This window comes from Vollenhovia emeryi, unplaced genomic scaffold (assembly GCF_000949405.1).
Source record: "Vollenhovia emeryi isolate VEMERY1.0 unplaced genomic scaffold, V.emery_V1.0 DF939230.1, whole genome shotgun sequence".
NCBI lineage: Eukaryota > Metazoa > Arthropoda > Insecta > Hymenoptera > Formicidae > Vollenhovia > Vollenhovia emeryi.
In genome coordinates, this window is record NW_011967136.1 from 632,062 (window position 1) to 655,247 (window position 23,186).

The window sequence follows — 23,186 nt, forward strand, 5'->3', positions numbered from 1 at the left end:
GAGGGAGGGGGCGCCCATCTCTCTCTTTCTCCGGGGGATGATAACGTAGAGCCTCGCCGGCTCGCGCCGCGCGCGAGATCGACTCGTCGGCCGGAGGACCGGGGAAGCGTTTCAGGACGACGGCACGGAGGAAACACGCTCCGCGATCGCCGCTTATTGATTTCCGCAGCAGGGGAGACGCCGCGCTGCCGCTGCCGCCGCCGCCGCCGCCGCCGCTGCCGCCGCCGCCGCTGCCGCCGCCGCCGTCGCGTTTCCACATTTCGCGTTCCCGTCACGCGAAATTTCGGCCGCACCGCTCCGCTCGTCGCCGCGTCGCGGCGTTTCGCGTCGCGGACCCTGCGATCGATTCGCGCGCGTCTGCCCCCCCCCCTCCCCCGTCGTCGCACCTGCGTGCACCTACTCTCCTTCGCTGTCTTCCTCATCCTCTACGTTTCTCTCTCTTTCCCCCGTTCCCCCGTCTCTCAATCATCCTCGATCAGTAGCCGTAGCTCGCTTCCGTGTCAAATGTGCCGAAGACGGTTTTAGTTACCGCTGACAGGATAACGTCAGGATGTGTCGTTGTCGCGTGACTGCGCACGGCGTCGCGATATGAGAGGCAGAAGACGATCCAGGTATGAGATAACAAGCATTTGAAGCATGAAGCTGTAAGTGGAAGCGATCAAGTAGAAGCGGGGTATATGAGGAAATGGTAAACGGCGAGAGAGAGAGAGAGAGAGAGAGAGATGTGTGTGCGAGGGAAAAGCGCGGAGAGTACAGCGTATAAAGAGCCAGAAGCCGATTAAGGTCTGAAGGAATTGCGATTTACGAGAGGGTGGCAATCGAAGCGGAAAGCGATCGAGAGACGTAAGAAGGAAGGCGGTCGATAGGCCCAGTGAGAAAGGGGGGACCGTCTGATAAACTTGGCTCTTCCTCCGCGGCCGCACGGGACACTCCACGTCGCGGTCCTCGCCGACACCGCGCTGTCTGGGATTCCGAGCGCGCGGATGGAATGTTTGTTGCTCAGGACGGAGGGACTCGCCGAGCGGCGGGTACACGGTTCGATTAATCGATTAGCGGTGATAACAATTTGAGTTTGGCCATTCGCTCGGCCTGGAAACGCGAAGCAACAAGAGACGAATGCTCGGCACTCTGGTAATACGGCAAATCGATCGGGATTCCTACGCGCATCGCTTCCCGCGGGTCCGACGGGCCTCGCGAAATATCGCGTTAATTCCCTTTTCTCCGCTAAATAAAATCTAATTGCGAAACGCATCGCGAGCGCGCTTAATTATTTCGCACGGTAGAGCGATAATTGGACATTTTTTGTGCCACCGGTGAAGTAAATAATTAAATTAACCAAGTTGGATTAAACGATATCTCGCGGTGTAATATTTTTCTGGTTAAACGTGACGTGTCTTACGGAGAGATTTATCCGCGAAACTGATTTTCAAAGTGGCGAAGGTTCGCATAAAACTGCAATGTTACGATAAGTATAAATGTCATTGCTTTCAACGGTTATTGTGGAAAATGATAGTGTACATTTTTCCACAGTTGCATTTCCGTCGAGACTTGAGTTTATTTTTCAACGATTTTATCATTATGGTATATCAATCGTGGTAATTGTCCTGAAAACAGACTAAATTGTGATCAAAATCCATTTTCCCCAAGTACAATCGACGTTTTTCTGGCAAATGTTGAATTATTAATTTGGCAGAACCGGGTCAGTAAATTCGAAAAAATGTCATAGTATCGAATGTTTCTTTGCCACTTTTGAAGCGTTTCATTTTAAAAATTGAAAATACGATCTACTGCTGGAATAAAAAAAAACGCCAAATAATGGCCGCAATTGGAGAAAGAGAGAGAGAGAGAGAGTCTTTATCGATACGATTACCTTTAACTCGGATTAGTTTAATTCTCTTTCTCTATTTATATCGCAGATGTGATAATAATATAGGATAATACGGGGATATTATTTATTTAGCCCACAAAGAGAATCCGTTTATTATTCATTTCAACTTTGACTTGATCCAATTGATGTAATCTGAAACGATCGCTATTTCCCTCTCGTGCGCGCGTCCCCTGAATTTACTCCCGACGAGAACCATGAGAATTCAACAGTGAGCACAAACTTCTGGCGTTTTGGGAGAAAGTCCGTTTGTATCGGTCGATAGGCGACTAAAGCAGGATGAAGTGGCTACGTGCGAAGCACGATCGATGGGCGCGGAGGCTTGAGATATTTCAGCGGCGAGTTTCGATGCGCGATAAAAGTATCTATCTCGAAGACACATCGGCGAAGTCAAGGCGAGAGAGAGAGAGAGAGAGAGAGAGAGTGAGAGAGGGAGGGAGGGATAGAAGGAGAGGAAAAGAAAAAGAGAGAAAGCCGCGCGCGGCTGACGCGGCGACGACGAAGAGTGGCCACCCTTTGAAATTCACGAGCGCACGGAGAGCACGTACTCTCTCCTTCTCTCTCTCTCTCTCTGCTTCTCCCTCTCCCCCTCTCCCTTTCTCTACAGCAGGACTCCTCTTTTTCTTGGTTTTTTTCTCCTTCTTCTTCTCCGCGTGAACGGACGTGTGGAGATCCGATCGATCGATCGAAGCGAGCCGCGCACTCGAGTTTTCCCTGACCTAAGAATACACCGGCTCGAGTGCCGTGGAGGAACCCGGGGTGGAGTGGACTCCAGAATGGACCAGAGTGGGGATCGAACGAGAAGAGAACCCCGCCCCCGTTTAAGCGACGCCGGACAACGATGACTGCGGATTTTGTCTCTTCTTTCTTGCCCGCGTTTGCTCCAACTTACGCCTCCGCTCCGTACTCTTCTCTGTCGCTCGCGTTCCGCGAGAGTACCGCGAGGAGCAAGAAAGAAAGACAGAGGGAGAGAGAGAGAGAGAGGGGGGGAAGAAAAATAGATCTTTTTTGTCCTTTGCTGAAGACAACGGATGACCAATCTGGCCTGTAATGTAACGGCACGCCGATACGCGAGAATTCACACGAGCGGGGGTCGCCCGCGAGCGGATGTTATCGTGCCGCGCGATAACGCTCTCGTGCGGAACGAGCGTCGTAGATGCAAATTCGACGTCGATGTTCGTCGGCGTCGGAGTCGTCGCGTTGCGTGACCCCGAGCGATTAGATTAGAACCCGACGACGGCGGGTTCGCGGATTTTCCTCTCTCTCTCTCTCCCTTTCTCTCTCTCTCTCTCTCTCCCTTTTTTTTCTCTTTTCGGAGAGGGGCGGCGCGGTTGACGGATCAATTACGTTATCGTGAGATCGTCAAGTTTCTCTCCCTCGAAAGTTACCGGGCTCGTCGGAGTCTCTCGTGGGTGGTTCAGGCCGTTGAAGTTACCCGAGAGGGCGAAAGTCGCGACCTCCGCGGGCCTCGGAGAGGCACGTGAGAGGGTGCGCGACACGCGAGCCACTTTCGAGCCCAGCCCGTGAATCAACTGGTTCTCCTTCTCTCCGTGTCGCAGAAACGAGCCGAATGATGTCCAATTGACGAAGACGGCGCAGCGCTAGGAATGGCCCCCTTCAGTTCCGTCTTCCTGGGTGTCTGGGGAGTGTTTGTCGTCATTTTGATAAAAGGTCTGTATGTCCAGCGTTGCTGCACGGAAAAAAGAATGACGTTGTATCAACGAGATCAGTGTAGTTGACACAAAATCGTTGATACGACAGCAGTATTAAGGGGTCATTCCACTTAACGGCCGAAAAGCTATGCTTATCTTTAGCAATTTCTTTCACAGTAAATACACCATACAGCGAAAGAAATCTTTTTGGGATTTACTAGGGCGCTCTTAAATAACGCAAAAAAATTATTGTCACAATTTAAACAATTTTTTAATTAAACGTTTACTACACCGTTCGAATGGCGTGTCGAAAAAGATGCGAGTCCGCTGACATGAGTGTCGCTGTGTCCCGAACCTAAATTAAGAATTTTTATCTAAAAATAACAAAACGGTGCCCTTTGAAAGTACTTTTCAAAAAAATTTTTTCAAACTCGCACCGTTTTGTTATTTTTTAATAAAAATTCTTAATTGAGGTTCGGGACATAGCGACACTCATATAGATTAAGAATCGGTTTGAGTTTTTGTTTCCCGTAAGCCTGAATGATAAAAGTCATCAACGCAGCGGACTTGCGTCTTTTTTGACACGCCATTCGAACGGTGTAGAAAACGCTTAATGACAAAATTGTTTAAATTATGACAAACATTTTTTTACGTTATTTGAGAGTGTCCTAATAAATCCTAAAGAGACTTATTTCATTGTATGGTGTATTTACTGTGAAAAAAATTGTTGAAAATAAGCACAGCTTTTGGGACGTTAAAGCGGAATGATCCCTTAATAAATGAAAAACATCAGATTGTTGTCTTAATAATCTGGATATTTAGTTCAATGCTGAAAATTAAAATCCATAGCAAATACAATTGAGTGAATTATTTATGTCTGTGGCAGCTCGTGACGTTAACGTTTAATTCAAGCGACTTCATTTTCAATATCTTTCAATACGCGATATCTCATCTCAAAATCAAGAAAATTCTCGGCATTCTCACGACGTCATGCTATAATATATACAGGTACCATATTTATTCTTAACACCTGCCGTAAAAATATCTCCCTTTTTTTATCTTAAACAATATTGCATTAAAGTAAAATAACTGCGTTCGATTTATGAGATGTGTAATTTAATATCTGACATCGTATCGTATTTATAACAGTTAATGCTGCTATTATTTTCGTACAAGAAGGATTGAAAACTCGTCGCTCCACGAAATTGGATCATTTCGATGAATATCGCGCCATTAGAAACGACTATGAAGTCCGACATATTTACCTAATGCGATTCGATTTGCACAAAGAGTCCTTTGCCCCTCCTCGGCACGAGACAATGCATTTACGCAGTTCCCATAAAGTTATGCTGAATTATCGGGTTTCGCACAGAGATATTATATCGCTCGTTAATAACGAAACATTTGCAGAATCGACACCCGTTAGCTGGGAGGAATGGTGGACGTACGACGGTATCTCCGGTAAGCCATCGGTCGTTTTTAAAACCGACGTCGATAGCGTTTCCCATTGTCAACACAAAAAATGTCTCGTTCGCAAAGGTCCTGCCTTCTGGGGTCTCATCAACCCGGAATGGTGGCTCTGTAACAAAGGTCGAAGACAATCACCAGTCAATCTCGAGCCTACTCAACTGCTTTTCGACCCGAATTTACAACCGCTCCACATGGACAAGCACCGAATCAACGGCGTGCTGGCGAACACCGGCCACAGCGTCGTGTTCGCCGTGGAGAACGACACCCGCCATCCCGTCAACATCTCCGGCGGTCCGCTCAGTTATCGTTATCAGTTTCACGAGATTCATTTGCACTTCGGCGCGGACGATCGCATCGGCAGCGAGCACACCGTCGACGGACACGCATTCCCCGCCGAGGTACGAAACGACGGGGCGACAGACCCAAGGCAAATATTTAAAGAGCGCCGACAGTTCCCTCGCGAGCTTTTCAGTTCCAGCTTCAAAGCTTGTTTTGTGAAAATCAGGAATTTAATCCAAATTACATTCTCGTTGATGCGTTAAGTAAAGGGATAGCGCTGTTTTGTCGGGAGGACAGGGAGGTTCTTTAATCTTAAGTCTCTAAATAGCGTTCAAAGCCTTTTGTTCTCTCGGCAGCTTCAGATATTCGGCTTCAACTCGCAGCTCTACAACAACTTCTCGGACGCCCTGCACAGGGCGCAGGGGATCGTGGCGGTGTCGCTTCTCTTGCAGGTACATGCCCAATCTCTCCCGTAGACGCTTGTCGCGCGTCGAATAAAGATCGGAATAAGCGATACGTCATAGGCCGTCTCGATCCTTTTCCAGGTGGGCGACCTCTCGAACCCGGAGCTGAGGACGTTCACGCAGCAGCTGGATAAAATCAAATACGGAGGTGAGAGATTCAATAATGAATTCCGAGCTATATAGCGGCACCACGCGGGGGAGAAGGATCGTCCAGTTTTAGCTGACAAATTTTAGCCGCGCGAGTTAAAAATTCTCAGAGGGTGTCCATACATAGTTCGAGATTAGCATATCGAACGACCTAATGCTGGATTACCTCATGTATTTCTGTCGTGACGGCGCGGCGGCCGAATATTTATAAAATACCGCGTCTTGCGCAGCGCGGTGCCGAATGCACCTCATTCAAATAGCATTTTAACGCGACGCATTAACAATTTCCTTTCCAGCAAATTAACAATTAATACAGGACGGAAATACATGTGCGTACACGTGTGCGAGTTTCTTACTCTTTTCTTCTTTTCTTTTTTTATTCAACAAATTTATGTCCCGAGATAAAAATATAATTCGAATGAAAAAGTTGCAAGATTGATGTACCTTCGAAAGTTTGATGGCGGCATGCGTTATAACTTTCTAAAAACTTGGCACGGGAGGAGGAGGGGGGGAGGATATTGTCGTCAAGTTTTTCGAAAGAAGATAAATCGATAATTACCGTCATTCTTTAAGGGAGCGCAAGTTCCTTGACGTATGCAAATACGATCGAGCGGCGTGCGAGCGATAACTTTTAGCGATACGTAACAATATACGTATCAGCTGTGTGTACCGCGGCGTCGGGCGGCAATCGGGCGGTAACACGCGTGCACGGTGCACGTGTATGCATACGTGTACGTGAACGAAGTTGACGTTATCGATCGTATGAATTGCACAGGGCAGGCCATGGAAATTAAACGTTTCGGGGTGCGCGAACTTCTGCCGGACACGAAGCATTACATGACGTACGACGGCTCCACCACGATGCCGGCGTGTCACGAGACCACCACATGGATCATCCTCAACAAGCCTATATACATCACCAAGCAGCAGGCAAGTATCGCCGCTGCCGGCTCTTATAAAATGCATGCACACGCCCCCGCGCTCGAGGCGTTCGCGCGCGCGACGCCAAGTGCAGCGGCCTCCCCCACTCAATTATGCAATTCCGATCATTAGTAGGGACAGAGTCTTTGAAACATCGAGGAACGCCGGCCGTGCCTCGCGCGAGTAGTAGCTAAAGTAAGTTGCGAAATAAGGGTGGAAATGAGGCACTTACTAAGCTCGTATCTTGGAGCAATGCTATCATAAATCACGCTCGACGGGTTTTACGGGAATCTGTCTGGGGGAAAAAAAAGGAAAGCTGCGTTTTATATTTCGCCCGTTTGTTCTTTCAAGCGTAAAATTAAAGGGGAGACATTTTAATTTTAAAAATAATGAATGAATTATTTATAGCGTAACAATTATAAAAATGTTTAAAATATAGTAATCTCGTTTTAACGCATAAAACATGTATATTGGCGAGTACATAATTAATTCCACGAGTCGCTGCTTAGTTTCCCCCGGAGTTAATAAAGTAGCTGACCTTTATTAACCGAATTGAGTTTCATTGAGGAACCTCATAAAAAATAGCCTCGCGTAGTAAACGGCAAATATTTGCTTTCGATGTATAACTTAAACAATCTCACATATAATAATATTTGTGATAATCGATCACATATTTAAATTAGCCGTCCCATCGGAATTGCAAATGATGTTATTATTGATGTCGATCGCATTTAGCGAGGCAATAAAATCACTTGTACCTCATACCGCGTTATTTAATGACGAATGTTGATTCGGATTAAGGGTGATTTTCATTTTATCTTCTACGCATAATATTTATGCAACGGTCAGGCTTGCCACCCCCACGGAAAAATATGTATTTCAAAAAGTAGGTGAAAATATATGGTAATATATTTCATATATTTGGCATAGAAAAATTCTATTTAAAAAATCGTATATAATATTATGTCTGTTAAAAACCTACTAAAAATGTATGTGAAATATATGAACAATATTTAAATTACAGTTTTATAATTTCGCAATAACACTCTTCGCTGCTGCGAGGCGGTAATCGCGCGTTACACTTTCTCGTATTTAAAAATCAGTCAACAGCAGTATACAAGAAGTGGTGAGAAATCAGATCTAACAGTTGTGGCAAATGAAATCAATTTGATCTCCGCTGGTAGAGCGTTGAGAAACTAATTTTCATGATACTTAGAACACCTAACGTAATATTCCTTTTAATATTTTTATATAAAATATATGATAAAATATAAAGAGTATACAATGCATACATTAGATGTATATAATTATGTACACAGCTATGTATTATAATGTACGTATATCATACATTTTATTATATATTTTTAATACATATGAATGATATATGAAAAATTTATTGGTATTACATTTATAGTAGTAGCATATATTTCTTATAACGCATATACGAGTGATATAAAACGAATGTATCCTTTCTACTTTTCTTTATACAGGGTGTCTCATTTTCAATGATCCACGCAAATATCTCTTCGGGGACTGGGGTTAGCAAAAAATGACTTGAGCAAAAGATGTTGGGTTTCTGAAAATTTTTGTGTATGGCACAATACACAAAAATGTTCAATAAGTGGAACACGATTGCAACAGCATATTCCTGAGACTAAATCAAGTAAAAAGAAATACTTATCGAGATATCATAAGTTAAACATTGAAAAAGTTATAAGTGTTCTCTTGAATATCTCAGAAAGTATTAGACAAATAAAAAATGGTTCAGACAAAAGTTGTTCACATCAATTAGTAGAATAAGATAGTATAATAAACAATAGGGGGTTCCATTTAAAAAGTTGAAGATGACTTTCACGTGACCTTGAAGCAACGATTCAAGGTCGAATTAATGACACCATCTTATGTCCCCCTCGAAACCCAACACCTTTTGCTCAAGTCATTTTTGCTAACCCCCTTTCCCGAAGAGATATTTGCGTGGATCATTTAAAATGAGACACCCTGTATATAATGAAATATATATTTTTCCGTGAGGGCAGTGATCATAAATACGAAAAGAAACAACCACGCGTCGTTACGCACAGTTCTTTCGTGTAAATAAAATTGTATTTTATTTATCTCCAAATATTACACCACTCCTCTGTTTAATTTAAATTATTTTACAGTATTCCTTGCTTACACTCCAAACGCACTGGCAGAAAAACGACAAAAATATTAAACTCCGCATTATTTATATTACATTTTATGTAATTCCTGTTTTCATAATTTTTGCAGCTGCACGCTTTGAGACAGTTAATGCAAGGGGACGAAAAGCAGCCAAACGCACCACTTGCGAACAATTTTAGACCACCGCAACCCCTTCATCATCGTCCTGTGCGGACGAACATTGATTTCAATGTTCAGGTGCGTCATAAATAGCACAATCCGTATCTCCTCCGTGACGTGAATAAATGCGCTAATTTTTATACCGTGTGTTTAGGGTCCGAAGAATTGTCCAACAATGAACAGGGACATATATTACAAAGGTATGAAAGCAAATCAATTACACGCTCTTAGACAGACTTAAAATAGAGTCGATGTGCACCTTTTAAAAATTGTCCACAATTTTCTTCTTCGTTTTTAAGTTGTGAGACTCTTCACTGGATTATCGCTATACATTTTTTTTTTGGCCTAGGAGCTGTCGCAACTTATAAGCAACTATAAGCAAGCACACTACTTCTCTGATTGCTTTAAAAATCATTTTATTGTCTGCCTTTTTAGCCAATAGCTGGAAATAATACCCAGCACTGCCGTGAGATCGACATTCGCAGTAACTACGCTTCTCCCCGGAACGAGCTGGAACTACGCTGTAAGGAAAAAATTGACATATCAATTACAGGCGGGTGACGCCGGGTCACAAAAAAAATTACGGCAGATAGATCGCGAAGAGGACGACCGACGATGCCCACGTGTTAAGGTCGAGATTTAAAAAAAATGCTTCGTTGTACTTATTAGACGTGAATTGCCAAGTATGTTTCCAGTTAAATCAGAAGAAGAAAAACCAAATATACCTATAGATTACAAGTTAGACGAGATAAGCTAATCGTAAGATCTATTATTATATATATATATATATATAAATATCGGTAAACTATCGAAAAAAGCTAAGACTATCGTGGCCTGCGCGAGGGGTTGAGAGATGCAATTATATGTATAAAAATTCACGCGCAACGGAGAGCGCTATCGCGAGCAAAAGTTTATACTATATTCTTGTAATAAAAGCTTGAAAAAATGCAGAGAACGAGACGTTTACCGGCGCCTTTGCTTGATTTTTCCTCCGTTCACCAATTAGCCGTCTCATCCTGTGAGGAAATCGATTCTTTCTATCCCCGTCGCAAAATCTGTTGTCTAAATGACAGCTATCGATCGACCTGGCACTGTTTTGTAATAAAAGCTCGGAAGCGCAGGCCGAGTCGCACTTTGATGAGTTCCTGCAGTATCTCTAATTAGCGTCCATTTCCTATTCTGTCATCGATTCTCCTTACTCTCCTCGTGAATTTTGTTACCTAAACAATAGCTGTCTAATCGTCTATCTTCGATCAATATCTTCGATACTGTAACTTGGGCGCTATTCGCAAAGTGATGCTACTGATAGGCCAGGCCGAAGTTAAAGTTCGCAGAGATCCGAACTGGGGTATCGTGAGTGCGCCTAGTCGATAACGCAGAATCCGCGGGCAGAACCCGGTTAATCCCAGCTCGACGTTCAAACGTGGCCTCAACATCGCGGCGGTCCGAAGGGAAAATCGATCTCTCTTGAACGAAGTAGCTGCGCCTGCACCAGCCAGAGACCATTATCAGTTTCCAGCGGATTCCGCGCTGTCGCGCTTCCGTCGCCCCGTGTCCTTGTTCCGACCGATCCGCCGAGGTACGCGAAGTGATCTCGGCGGAATCCTTGGCCTCGCGAGAGACCGAGGCGTACCGAAAGAAGGGTCTCAAAGAATGTTGAAGGGCCAAGTGGGAAGGGAATTGAATATAGGAGAGGGAGGATAATACTATCATCGAACCGCTACCCAGAATTCGATGGTGCTGCCCGCAAACAGTTATGCGACTAGGGAACCGGAAAGGGTGAACGGCACACAACGGGGGTGTACTGAGGGAGCAAGAGGAAAAGCGAGCGCGCGCGCGCGCGAGAGAGAGAGAGAGAGAGAGAGGGGGGGGGGACGGAAAGTGGGAAGGTTCGTGGAGGGGAAAAGGGTAAACGCGGGGGTGGAGGGCGGAGGGCGCGGAGGAGAGGGCGCCGCGTGCGCGAGAGAGGGACGGGTACGCGGATACAGATCCGTCGTGTCGGTGGCCGCTGCGGCAAATCTGCGGCTCTCCGCGGCCGATCGTCGAAAGACGCAGGGGAAGAGAAGTGACCGGGAGCGTGGAGTCGAGGGGCACCCGGCCTGGATTTGGGTGCCGGCGCGTTTCTCGCGACCGTCCGATCGGTGTGTGGAGTGTCTCTCACCCCAGGACCGTTCCCTCCGGAGGCCGAGGGATGAGGGGCTCCGATGATGGAACGATCTCCGCGCGATCTCACCCTCGTCACGTCCCCCGCGCAGTCCGGCGGAGATCGAGTCTGACCAGAGCGACTTGTGCGGGTTGCATCCCGTTGCCGCCGAGGCTCCGCCGGTACGGAGATTAATTGATCGGCGAGTAGAGGAGAGCGTTGGAGGACATCGATGTCAGTCGACGACCTCATGGCGCAGGTGGGGGGTGTCCTCCCGTGAGAGCGAATACGGGGAAGTTCACGGCGGAGGTGAGGATACGCGTGGCGAGTGCGTGCGAGCGACGTCGGGACGCATCGCCATTTGTTAACGTGGGAGGAAAGAAACGGCGGAGCGCGTTCGCGCTCTCCTCCGTCTCGCCCGCGGGAGTTCCGACGCCGCGAAACAATCGCGTCCCCGGCCGCGCGAGGATCGTCGCTCGCTGCCGATCGATCCCTCCTCGGTGGGCGATCGAGCGGGGCTCGTGCGAGGAACAGAGCCGCTGGACCGAGAGGCGGAAAGCCGCGGGAAGAACGACTGCGCGACATGAAGTCGGAATTCCGAGGGTGTGAGACACAGTGTACGCTCGTCTTTAAGGTCGGCGGGAGGCTGTAAGCGGTCCCGTGATTGGTTAAACGCGTCCGCGGGAATCTTTTTCGCCCTGTTACATGCGCTAATTCGCGTTCACGAGGGCGAGTTTACATGTTTGAGGCAAACTGATGAGGGCCTGCGGTTGATGGCCGACCGACGTCGCGTTCGCCAGGTCAGCCGAAGATCGGCCAACGCCGGGGGAGGAAGGGGGCCAGAGGGTCGTCGAGGGGGGGGAGGGCCGAGGGGGATCCCGGTTGATCGGCCAAGTTCGCCGATCGCGAACGGGCCGCGTCGCGGCGACGTTGACGGGCTGGATGGACTCTGGTAAACTGAAACTACCCGCCACTGCCCGCCGCCAATTCGACGGGAAACTTTCGCCCAACTCAATTACGCCACGGTCGTGTCATATTCCGCGCCTGCCTGCGGAAGCCAGCGGAAAGGCGACACCGACCTACTCTTCGCCGCGGCTCGGCGGGCTCGTGTTCCACGAAAGAGCTAATCGCGATACCGCGGGCGCTTCTTCGCGATTAATTTATGATAAGTGTAGTAAAGCCGCCTGGTGTGGATTACGACGCGCGCCGACGAGGTGGAGAGCGGGGCGCGGAGGACGGGGAGAGGGGGGGGGGAGGGGGCTATTAGTAGCACCGTTAGCGGATTCAGCAATTAATATGGCGAGACAGGCATATTCCGTCGGTGATTAATATGCTGACCGCATAGAGGTAGCGCCGAGGCGGGATTTTAAATTCATATCGGTCGCATAATCGATAGTTTGTTACGCGCGCTCTCTTTCTGATTTCGACCCCACTTGTGTGAGCCGCATATTAAATAAACAGCTTCGTGCGATCGTCGCGTCGCGGGTGAGACCGAGCGGGAGACTCGTCCCGGATTACTTCCCGCGCGAGAGTAAGTATTCCACTGACGCCGCGGCGATAACGTTGAAAATATCATTTACACAAGGCTTCGTAATCTCCTTCCAGATTAAGTCGCGGCGGCGGTTATAAAGGAGAGCGGCTGGCTGCGGCTTAAGATTCGCCCGCGCGCGCGCGCTTATGGCGCTCACTTAATCAGGATGAGATCTGAGAAGTCGCTGACAATGCTGCTGGTGCGACGGAACCCGGAGAACTGGTTTGCGAAATAAATACTCCCGAGGGAAACAATGGAAGCGTCCACGCGAGCATGACGGCCTCATTCGGTGTCGCGGACGGCACGCTTAGACGGCCAGAAACGAGACCCTCGAGTAAGACCGAGAAACTTGCCGCCCACAATTCCGTCTTCACCCTTTTCTTCCGTTTACCTTGTTCGAGGCTCGCGCGACTTTCCCACGCATACCCATCGCGTCATCCGTTCTCAGCTTATTTCTACAACGGACGCAAAACGCAAAGAGGCTAAGCCGCGACGCAAAAAATCGGCCAGTGACAGTCTTGCGTTTTGCGCCTGGCGTCTTGCGTTTTGCGTCCGTTGTAGAAGAAGCTTTACGCAAGATGCTAAGTCGCAACGCAAGAAATCGACCGATCACAGTCAACTATGAGAAGAATGATCGACTGTCATTGGCCGATTTCTTGCGGCTTGCAACTTGCTGCTATTTTAGGACCGGCCTTAAACAGCCACGGACCTTCGCGTAAAGATATATATATAACTCTGGCATATGAAATTCGTCATATTATAGATTCGCTGGAAATCGAAGATCGTGATGAACGATCGTTTCGTATTAGCTCTTTCCCGGCGCGGAAACGATTCTCCTCTAATCCGTCGCGAGCGATCTGTTATTCCAGCAATGTAATACTTCTCCTTTTATGCGCGACATCTTTTGTACGCCGACGTTCTATTCTTCCGCCTATATTAAATTCCTATTTTCCGGTAGTGACGGCAGTTCGCACTCGCCTCTTCTTTCGTACAGACTCTTCTTCCGTTCGACTGTGTGAACGGTTGCCGAGGACGATAAATTCGTTGCGACGCGAGCGCGAATCTTTGATGAGGTGTCGCGACAACCGCAAAGTATCGGGTACACAAACAATCGATTACGAGGCGATACGCTGACGCGGAGCCTTTGTTTCGCAGGTCGCCAGTGAAACAAACAAGTGTCAAGTTGCCGTCACCGTCGTCGTCGTCGTCGTCGTCGTCGCCGCCGCCGCTCTGTTGCGGTGGAGCCAGCTGCCTGTTCTCGCCTCGAGGCGAGAAGAGGATCGGACGGGATCAGCAGACATCGGGTAGACACCGATAAAAGGACGGTGTTATGTTAGTGACAAGGCCTCACCCTCTAGGAGGGCGCATACTACTCGCCCTCTTCCTCTTAACGGGGTGCTTCGCCTTGCTGACACGGGCGGCCGCCTTCCCGGACTGGACCGACTGTCCCGCGGTGTGCCGATGCAAGTGGACCTCCGGCAAGAAGTCCGCTCTGTGCCCGGACGCCGGCCTGACGTCGCTGCCGGCGTCCCTCGACCCGGACATGCAAGTGCTCGACCTGTCCGGCAACAAGATACCCGCTCTCCAGGCGGAGATATTCAAACTGGCCGGCCTGGTGAACCTGCAGCGGGTATTTCTGCGCAACGCCGGCATCCACAGTATCCACGCGGACTCCTTCAAAGACATGAGGATACTCATCGAGATCGATCTGTCGGACAATCACGTGAAGACCTTGGAGCCGGATACGTTCCTCGGGAACGAGCGCCTGCGCATTCTGATACTCAGCGGGAATCCGCTCGGTACTCTGCGTAACCTACAGTTTCCCGTGTTGCAGCATCTGCGGAATTTGGAGCTGCAGCGGTGCTCTTTAACCGAGGTACACGGACAGGCTTTTGCCCGGCTGACCGGTTTGGAATTCTTAAAGTTGGACATCAACGAGCTCGAGTATTTGGAGGCCTCGGTGATATCCGGATTGTCCCGGCTGAAAACCTTGACGCTGGACGGCAATCGATGGAGATGCGACTGCAGACTGCGGGATTTTCGCACCTGGCTTATCCCCGAAGCGCCCAGCAAGCTGTACTCCGCGCCACAAATCTGTACAGGTCCGCCGAAGCTGGAAGGCCGCAGATGGGAGGACGTGAAACCTACGGAATTCGCCTGCGAGCCAAAGGTGTTCGTTCTAGCGAGCAGCATACAGGAGGAGACCAATGGTAATCTCAGCCTGGCGTGTCGGGCGAGCGGCGATCCCGAGCCAGAGGTTTGGTGGCAATTGAACGGTGGGCCGGTCAATGCTACGAAATCGACTGATCAACCCTACATGGGGACCCTCGTTGTCTACACAATGTCCGAGGCGACCAACGACAAGTCGGCGTCGAAAACCGTCGCGGACCGATGGAGCAATCTGACTGTTTACAATGCCACCGAGAGCGACGCCGGCGAATACGCCTGTTTTGCGAAGAACATCGCCGGCCTCGCGCGAGACACGGTCAGCGTGACCATACCGCGCGTCTTCACGGCCCCGACTCTCTCCCAGAGCGACAACTGGCTGCTCTGGGTAAGTCTGGCCGGAGGCGGCGCGGTCGCCGCGTGCGCTTCCATCTCGGCCGTGTTGCTGGTCCTCTGTTTGTGCGGCGGGAGCCGACGGCAGCGCAAACGCGAGAAAGTGAAGCTGCAGGGCAGCGGCAGTTTCGGCGACCAGGAGAAGAAGCTGCTGGACCTGTCCGTGACCACGACGACACCCGGCAACAGCAACGACCGCGGCAGCGGCCACGGCAGCCTCGGCGAGGCGTGCAGCACCGGTGACCTCGAGCTGGCGGAGCGCGGCTCGATTTGCGACCCCATGGCCGCGGCCGCGGTCACCGTCGAGCGGCTGCGACCCGCGGACAGCACGGTGAACGCCATTCGCACGGTCCCTTGCGCCGCCGCAGCCGGTGTATTTCCGCCCCCGCCGCCGGAATTCACCACCGGCGTACTGCCGGCCGGGATCTTCGGCAACATCTTCATCTCCGTCTCACTGCCGCAGGACGCGTCGTCGGAGCGCTGCTACCCAGACCTCCTCGACATCCCCGTCCACGCGGTCAGCGGCGCCACGGCCGACAAGGCCGCGGCCTTGCCGCCGGCAGCGGCGATCAACGTTTCTAGCTTCGCCACGCTGCCACGCCGGGCCCTGCGCTCCGCCGAGGTCGCCGTCGGCTCGCCTTACGACAATATGGGGCCGCGCATCACGGCGAACGGCAGTTCCGCGTTCTCGCTGACGGACATGGACCTGCGGCTTTCGCCGCCGCCGCCGCCGCGGATCATTCAACCGCCGCACGAGTTCGTTTCCCTATAAAATAGCGATTCCCCTCCCCCACATGCCGATCCGTATTGTCGCGCGATACTGATTTCGTAATCGCTAATATTCCGCTAATGGCGTTATCCCAATATTCTGCGGAGCATCCATTATCGGCCGGGTATTATTGGATAACAACAATTAGCGCGCGGTAATATTCACCGCGTCAGGGATATATGGCTCATGGATCGACTCCTCGAGAACGCGCGCGATCGCTTCGGACGAGTGATCCGTATACGCTCCTCGGTGGAGTTTCAAAGACCTGTCGAATTACTCACGCGTCGCAACTTTGATAGTGACGTCGCATTGAAGAGTTTTTATCCCGGCGTTACGCGTCTTCCACCTGGGTCATCGTGGACATTGAAGACTTTTTGCAGCCTCAAAATATCGATCGCAACTCTAGACTGCCATTTATCAAATCAAAAATTTCTAAATATCATTTGTTTACGAAGATAAGTTACATAATCTTTTAGCGGTTAAAAGTTTTATCATTAAATGTCGAGCATTGCGTCGCCTTTTGTGCACCTAATCTCTATTTGTTATATAAAAGACGATATTAAAACTCAATCAACGATTTGAGGACTAATCAAATGCAGATAACTTGAATGTTTAAAAGACATCGTAAAAGTGTCTTTGATATTTTTTCATCACCTTCTGGACTTCCGTACTGCGTTTAAGAAAAATATAATGAGTATAGCGTATCTCTAAGTGAATTTTTCTCAAGTATTTCATTATACATTGACGAGAAGTATGTAAACAATTTCGAAATGGTCAACATACGTCGGTGTGCAATGGGTGTTTTCCATTCACATTTGTCTCGACTTTTTAGCGTTAATAATATAAATGGAACGAGTTATCGCGCGTGGAAATTAGAGCGTAAATTATATATGTATACAATTTTGACCAACTTAAAAATGCAGAAAATTTTACGATATAATTATACAATTAGTAAAAAATGCATAAAAGCAAATTGCTTTATAATTCCAATTGTACTTGAAATACAATTATACTTTTAATTTCTACTGGAATGTAAATACAACTTTTGTATTTGCATATTTTAATATTTATTTTGGATTTTGTAATTTAACAAACTTTAGGATTGCTTGACATTTAAATGGAAATGATCTGCTTCAGTAATGCGATTATTGGTAGCAGTAGTCGTGATGACGATTGCGATGACGATATTATTTTCAAATTAGTTGCTTTTTCCTCATTCTGCAGCCCTCTAGCGTCTTCTGCGTTGTGAAAGATCTTTTATTTTTATAGTCCTTTTTTCCCCCCCTTCGTCTTCACCAACAAAATCAGTTGCGGTCCGATTCGTGTCCTCGACGTGGATTAAATAGAAAGCAGAAATGACGATCCCTCTTGTTAATTTCAATTGCTGAATGGACAGCGCCCATTTTTGGTGGCCACTTCGCAGATCGCACGAGTAGGTAGTTATCGGCGGGTAGCCGGACACCCCTCGGGATCACGACGAGAATGTAGTCGTGATTAGACATCTCCCGCGGGTGCGGTATAAGTCGACGTGGTTCTTCCCGTGCAGCGCAAATGTGCGAAGAGAGCGAGAGAGAGAGAGAGAGAGCACCAGGGAGAGAAAATCGATATCTCACCGTGTCGCGGTCGGCGTGTCACCGAGATTAGTATACGGAGCGTTCGATCGAGAAGAGGGTGGCTGATATCGGGCCACGATTGTCCGACCTATCGAATATCTGTCTGTCTATGCTTGTCTGCCTGCCTTGCTCGCTTGTCCGGCCAGCTGCTCGCGGCCGCTTGCGCCCACAATGAATGCGCGTGAATGATGGACCGGGTGCGTGAGGAACCTCCTAGACCTAAGTCTCTTCTAGTCTGCTAACAATAACCCGAGGCGAGGGGAGCGACCGTTTGTATATACATATTTCACAACTACTCCTTCGAAGACGAGCGGACCTTCGAGTTAGCGCGTGCGAAACCGGCCGCGTCCCCCCCATTATCTTCCCTTCCATTCATTCTCCAAAGTGTATCACTAGTTTGTTACGTATTCTCTACGTGTGTACATATTTGTTATTACATCACGGCATTCGTGTACACCGCGCGCGACCCGGACGTTGTGAATCGCGCCCGCACGCCGGCGCGTCACCACACGGAAATATTCATTATGAACACTTTGTCAATTAATAAAATCATTGAATTTTACATACATCGAGTCACTGTTGTGTATTGTCTTATTACGTTCGTTGCACACTTGGTGCGAAAATGATGTATGGCATTATGTTCGCAGTCTAATTCGATTATAACACATTCATCGGCGTGTAAATTGCAATTTTTTTTTTCCAGAGGGGAAAATCAACGGAAGTATTGAAAATTGGAACAATGGCATTGTTTTTCTGTACCCAATTTATACGCTAACAATAAAACGAAACTACGAGGATTGTTCTTTTCCTGTAAGATTTTACCTGTAATATAATTGGCCACGGCTTTCTGTATCGTGTATTAAAAGTATTGTACCAAATTTCAATTTATTCATTAGCAATAGAATCTATTTGTAAATTGTTATATGTAAGCAAATAATTATGTGAAATCGAAACGCACTAATTTTAATTGAGTTTTTTTTCGAAGTATGCGCAAGAGAGATCACCAATTAGCTCGGCGTGAGATGTGAAATGAAACTTTTATTTCCACTCTTCATTATTTTTCATATAAAAAAAAACGAGCATTAAATCGAGTCGAGTATCTCGAAATAGAAATCTGGGTAAAATAGCATGCCGAGCCGCCACGCCGAGCCTCGGGCCGGCTCGCCAGAGAATTGCCATTTCGTGACGATGCAAGGCGAGAGGATCGCATGTAAGATTATAAACTGCAGTATTTAAGTGCAGATTATGTATTGTGTTGCATAACTTGCGTACAAAGTGCAAGGATAAGGTGGGTCGCCTATGCAAATAGGGAAAACGATCAAAAGCACTGCACGTTACGTTCCTGACGTTTTTGACAGTAAGTTCCTTCTTTGCCTCGAGTCAACATCCGTCAAATCCGCGAGGCGCGAATCGCGCTCAGAGATGGGGCGAGAAGTTACAAGAAACTCCCAGCGTCGTGCTCGCTCTCGCGACCTAGTCTTGGGGTGTACCCTCCTTGACCTTGACTATTTCGAGAACCTGAAAAGAGATCAATCACATTGCAGAGCGGGAAAAATCGCACGTGGACTGTCTTAAATTGCTCGCATTTAAGGATTAATGAAGCGGTGACGCTCGCACGACGCGTTTCTTTCTTCATGGAAAAGCAATTCGCGTAATGTCAAAGAATGAATATGACGTCGCGTATGACAGTCGATATCTGTTCAACATACACGCCGTGTCCCGAGTATATTCCGAGAGAATATTTAATTTAGCAAAAATAATATAATCAATACCTTCTGTAACATTTAAAGATGTCGGTGTTCATTATTGCGAGCTTGCCGTTAGGGCTTTATTGAACAATGCATTCTCAGCGTATCGGGGTTGAGATCAAATTTAAATATTTTCGATATTTCAATTTTTACGAAACAAAGGGGCGATTGATTATTTCATCAACTTCTACTCGCAAATTACGTCAATAAATCGTGCGATCTAACTTTATCAATGGGTTAATTAGCATTTTCGTAACAGAAAGGTGAATAACGATAGAGTCGTTTTATTCGTACCTCGCAAAATAGAGTAGTACGATCGGGGCTCGTTGACTTTTTGTGCCAGGCGCAGATCCTTGTATCCGTGCACGTGATCGGGTATTAACCAGGAGCCGTCTTTCTGAATTTTATCAGCATGTTTGAATGCTATCGGTCTGTCTGCGTAGTCTGCATAAAGGAGTTAACAAATGAATTCTCACGTGACAAAAGTGTGTATGATGCCTATATATGTTTCATTGCGTGCACTTTAAAAGCGATAAACGAGATCCTGAGGCGGGATCGTCCGCAGGACGTCGTCCAAATCAACTCATTAAAAACTGCAAGAGCATGCCACATAATGCTGCGTTACATTTCGTACAAATGGATACATTCGCGCTCCGTATTTTTCCATAAATTTTATTCAATCCGGTAAAAGCCGCTTTAATTAATAACGGCATCGCGGATATTGATCTGACATGAAATGTGTTAAACGTTTATTGTACGGTAACATCCTGGTATCCGACGTTTACGTACATAAATGTTTCGCAGCAATTGTGTGTCGAGCTTCTAGTTTACTTATTAAAAAAAGGAATTTGCTGTTAATAATGTTATTAAAATTTTTCTTCGAAATTCTAACAATTCTTTTGTTTAGAAAATTACTTCTCTCCAGAGATCTTGAGAATTCTTAAAGATTTAATACTTTTCAATATTAACTTTTCAATATCTTTGTTAGGTTTTCTCGCACCTTCGTAATCGAGATCTAAGAGAACGTCGGGCTCCATGTCACGTGCAATGTAGAACTCGATGTCGGCATCGGCCGGTAAATCGTGAAATCGATTCAAATTGCCCAAGCTCGGTTCATCGGATCGTCCGATTCGGGGCTTATGTATTATTCCGAAAGCACGCTCCGCTCTAGGAAAGCTCGCTATTTCCGAATTTCGGCCGATTCTTGGATACGCCACCAATCCAGCAGAGCGTCTATCGTTGATTTTCAGTTTTTGGCCCTCTGAAAAGTGAAGCGAGACTGACCGATTAGAACATCAATCGCTCGAAATTATTGTGTCGCTTCCTCTTCGAAAATTACAAAACATTGTTTACTCCTTCCTTCGCTAACAGTCACGAGTCTAATGCATCTAATCACTTTTTCCTTGCGCAAACAATATGATAACGTGTAAAAATATGAAAAAGAAGATACTAGAAGTTATTTTACCGAATAAATTAGTTTCACAATTGATACAATTGAAGCGGAATATTTTGTGCGCGTGCTATTATATATACACACAGAAAAATATTATTGTACAGTCAAGAAAAGTAATTACTCAGTTTATTTTATTCCGTTTAAGTAATAGCTTGCTTCAACAAAGAATATTTTCTTAATAATAGTTTTAAGATATACTTGTTACTAGTCTTAGAAAAGCTTGCCATCTTATACTCAAAGAAAGAATTTATTCTTCTTTGAAGAAAATTATAAAACTTATTGAAGAATTCCGTATTCTTTTAATAAAATCAGAAGAAACACAATTGTTTTGCTTCAAATAATTCTATGTATTCTTGTTTGAAATACTAGACTTAGGTACTAAGAACCAGAATATGTTTTGAGGAAATATAACACTTGCGACGACATTATGATAGATTTGCGGATATATAAACTTATCAAATACTTGGAACAAATAATATTTACTTGCAGGTAGTATATATTTTTCTGTGTGTACGTGCCGAGTAAAGCATTCAAAAATAATAATTTATATAAGGGATTAGACAGCATTACAAATGTGGACTAGACATTATCGGAAGTGTAAACGACAATATTGAAAAAAATAAATATTCACGTTCTTTATCAGAAGTTTAAATAAAAATTTATATATTAATTAATTTCAATCAGGATGTAATTGCTAAGCATCGTAATTTCAAAGAAATTAAATGTCACAATCAGCAACAACGTTCAAGCGTCACGAGAATTTAAAAGACATTTCAAAGGTGTGTGAAGAAAATGTGACAGAGTGGAACATCATTTTGATTGTGACGATGGTTTGAATGTTCGTGTGTACGTTTGATACTTATGTGTAAAATAAAAAAAAACTAGTCATACAGACTTATATTGCGAAAGTGCCACACACATACAAAAAGTATAAAAGTACGCGACACTCATGCGAGTTTCTTGCCTCTGGTGGATTCGTAGTGCTGGCCGACCGAGCATCTGGCAACTGCAAAATAAATGGAACGTCGTCGACGTTTTTCCATCAAAAGTCGGACATCATAATCCCTAACAATTTAATCTACACTCGCACTCGTGGCGCTTAACGATTTCCTGCGGGAATTCAGTATATACTTTTTTCCCGTGCTATGGTTTTTTGCACTTTAATTCCCCGCCCTACTTCATTTTTACTTCGCGCTGGGAACTGCCGCATCCAAGTTGCTGTTTGGCCTCAATGAGAATGAATTATCTAACGCATTATTCGCGAGAGAATAAAAACTATGACTTTTAATATTAAATCAGAAGTTCACTGCTGTCGGCTTATTTTGTTTTCCTTTTCATTTATAATTTCTATGATGTCGATCATCCTTAATGACAATTTCAGACCGAGTTAACTGTTTTTACAATTTTATATATTTGTCTATTTTGAATTAAGGCTGAAATTAAAATCCAAGTTTAATATCCAGACCAGGTGAATCGATTTTGCGGTTAATTTAAGCCGCTCTTAATTTATCAAGACACGCTTTAACTTTTCATTATAGGACTTACAAAAATAATCAGGTAACATGTAAGAAATTATATAGCAAAATGATTCACTATCTTTAGTGATAACAAATTAAGTTTGAAAATTTTGATATAAAAAGTGCAATACTTCTCCAGATGTTTCTCATCAAAATGTGCGACTTAATGGGATCAAACGTTAATGACTGAAGGATAAAAGGGAAAACGTACATATTTTTGAAGTCAGTTGTAAAACTCGCGATATCGACTTACGATTTAGAGATGTAGAAAACGCCAGAAGGATCACGAAAATAAAAAACCGGTTGTCCTGCATTTCTGTGACTCCCGGTGATCGAAATTCTGTGTAGCGACGACGTGAAGCTTAGAATCGCACCGACACTGAATGCCTCCTGTCACCCGACGTCCGATTTTATACCTTGCGCCTCCACTGGGTTGCGCCTCTCCACCCCACAGTTCAAACCCCTTGTCGCAGAGCGTCCGCGTGTCCTCGTGTCTCACCCCTACTCCTCGCGAAACTAACGTATTTTTCGCGGAAACATCTCGAATATTATATATGTATAATATATGCGTTTATGTGTGCATATATAATATATATCGCTTTTGAAAAAAAATCTGAGCTTTTGCGTTTTTATAATTTATCAACTCGAAAATGTGCGTACTTTTCAGCCAAGAACCATAAGTGTAGTTATAAAAGTTTCGAAAGGGCTAGTTG

General features: G+C 46.3%; 3 protein-coding genes across 7 annotated transcripts in view; 2 read left to right on the forward strand and 1 right to left on the reverse strand.

Annotated features, from left to right (window-relative positions):
• Positions 1-10,090, forward strand: part of LOC105560450 (carbonic anhydrase-related protein 10) — a 10,870-nt gene extending 780 nt beyond the window's left edge. Inside the window, exons 1-10 of one of the 4 annotated variants that reach the window (XM_012009584.1) lie at positions 434-611; positions 3,445-3,556; positions 4,948-4,998; positions 5,077-5,405; positions 5,643-5,738; positions 5,832-5,898; positions 6,673-6,827; positions 9,090-9,218; positions 9,295-9,340; positions 9,576-10,090. In XM_012009584.1, coding sequence (XP_011864974.1) covers positions 3,493-3,556; positions 4,948-4,998; positions 5,077-5,405; positions 5,643-5,738; positions 5,832-5,898; positions 6,673-6,827; positions 9,090-9,218; positions 9,295-9,340; positions 9,576-9,592 — 954 coding nt within the window. In that variant the 5' untranslated portion in view covers positions 434-611; positions 3,445-3,492 and the 3' untranslated portion in view covers positions 9,593-10,090. Of the gene's footprint in view, positions 1-433; positions 612-2,324; positions 3,557-4,427; positions 4,999-5,076; positions 5,406-5,642; positions 5,739-5,831; positions 5,899-6,672; positions 6,828-9,089; positions 9,219-9,294; positions 9,341-9,575 lie in introns of those variants that run through there. The other 3 variants (XM_012009583.1, XM_012009582.1, XM_012009581.1) reach the window with 3 other exon arrangements.
• Positions 10,091-14,036: 3,946 nt separating this feature from the next.
• Positions 14,037-18,055, forward strand: LOC105560451 (leucine-rich repeat-containing protein 24). Its single transcript, XM_012009585.1, has one exon. The coding sequence runs from the start codon at positions 14,145-14,147 to the stop codon at positions 16,143-16,145; it is 2,001 nt and encodes a 666-aa protein (XP_011864975.1). The 5' UTR covers positions 14,037-14,144; the 3' UTR covers positions 16,146-18,055.
• A 931-nt stretch (positions 18,056-18,986) lies between these two features.
• Positions 18,987-22,891, reverse strand: LOC105560452. Of its 2 annotated transcripts, XM_012009586.1 has the most exons (5): positions 22,727-22,891; positions 21,921-21,962; positions 20,504-20,764; positions 19,798-19,947; positions 18,987-19,273 (listed from the first exon to the last, which is right to left on the reverse strand). In XM_012009586.1, exons 1-5 carry the CDS (start codon positions 22,785-22,787, stop codon positions 19,191-19,193), a joined length of 597 nt encoding a protein of 198 aa, XP_011864976.1. In that variant the 5' UTR covers positions 22,788-22,891; the 3' UTR covers positions 18,987-19,190. The 2 variants fall into 2 exon arrangements, with proteins under 2 accessions (XP_011864976.1, XP_011864977.1); XM_012009587.1 differs by lacking the exon at positions 21,921-21,962.
• Positions 22,892-23,186: the final 295 nt, after the last annotated feature.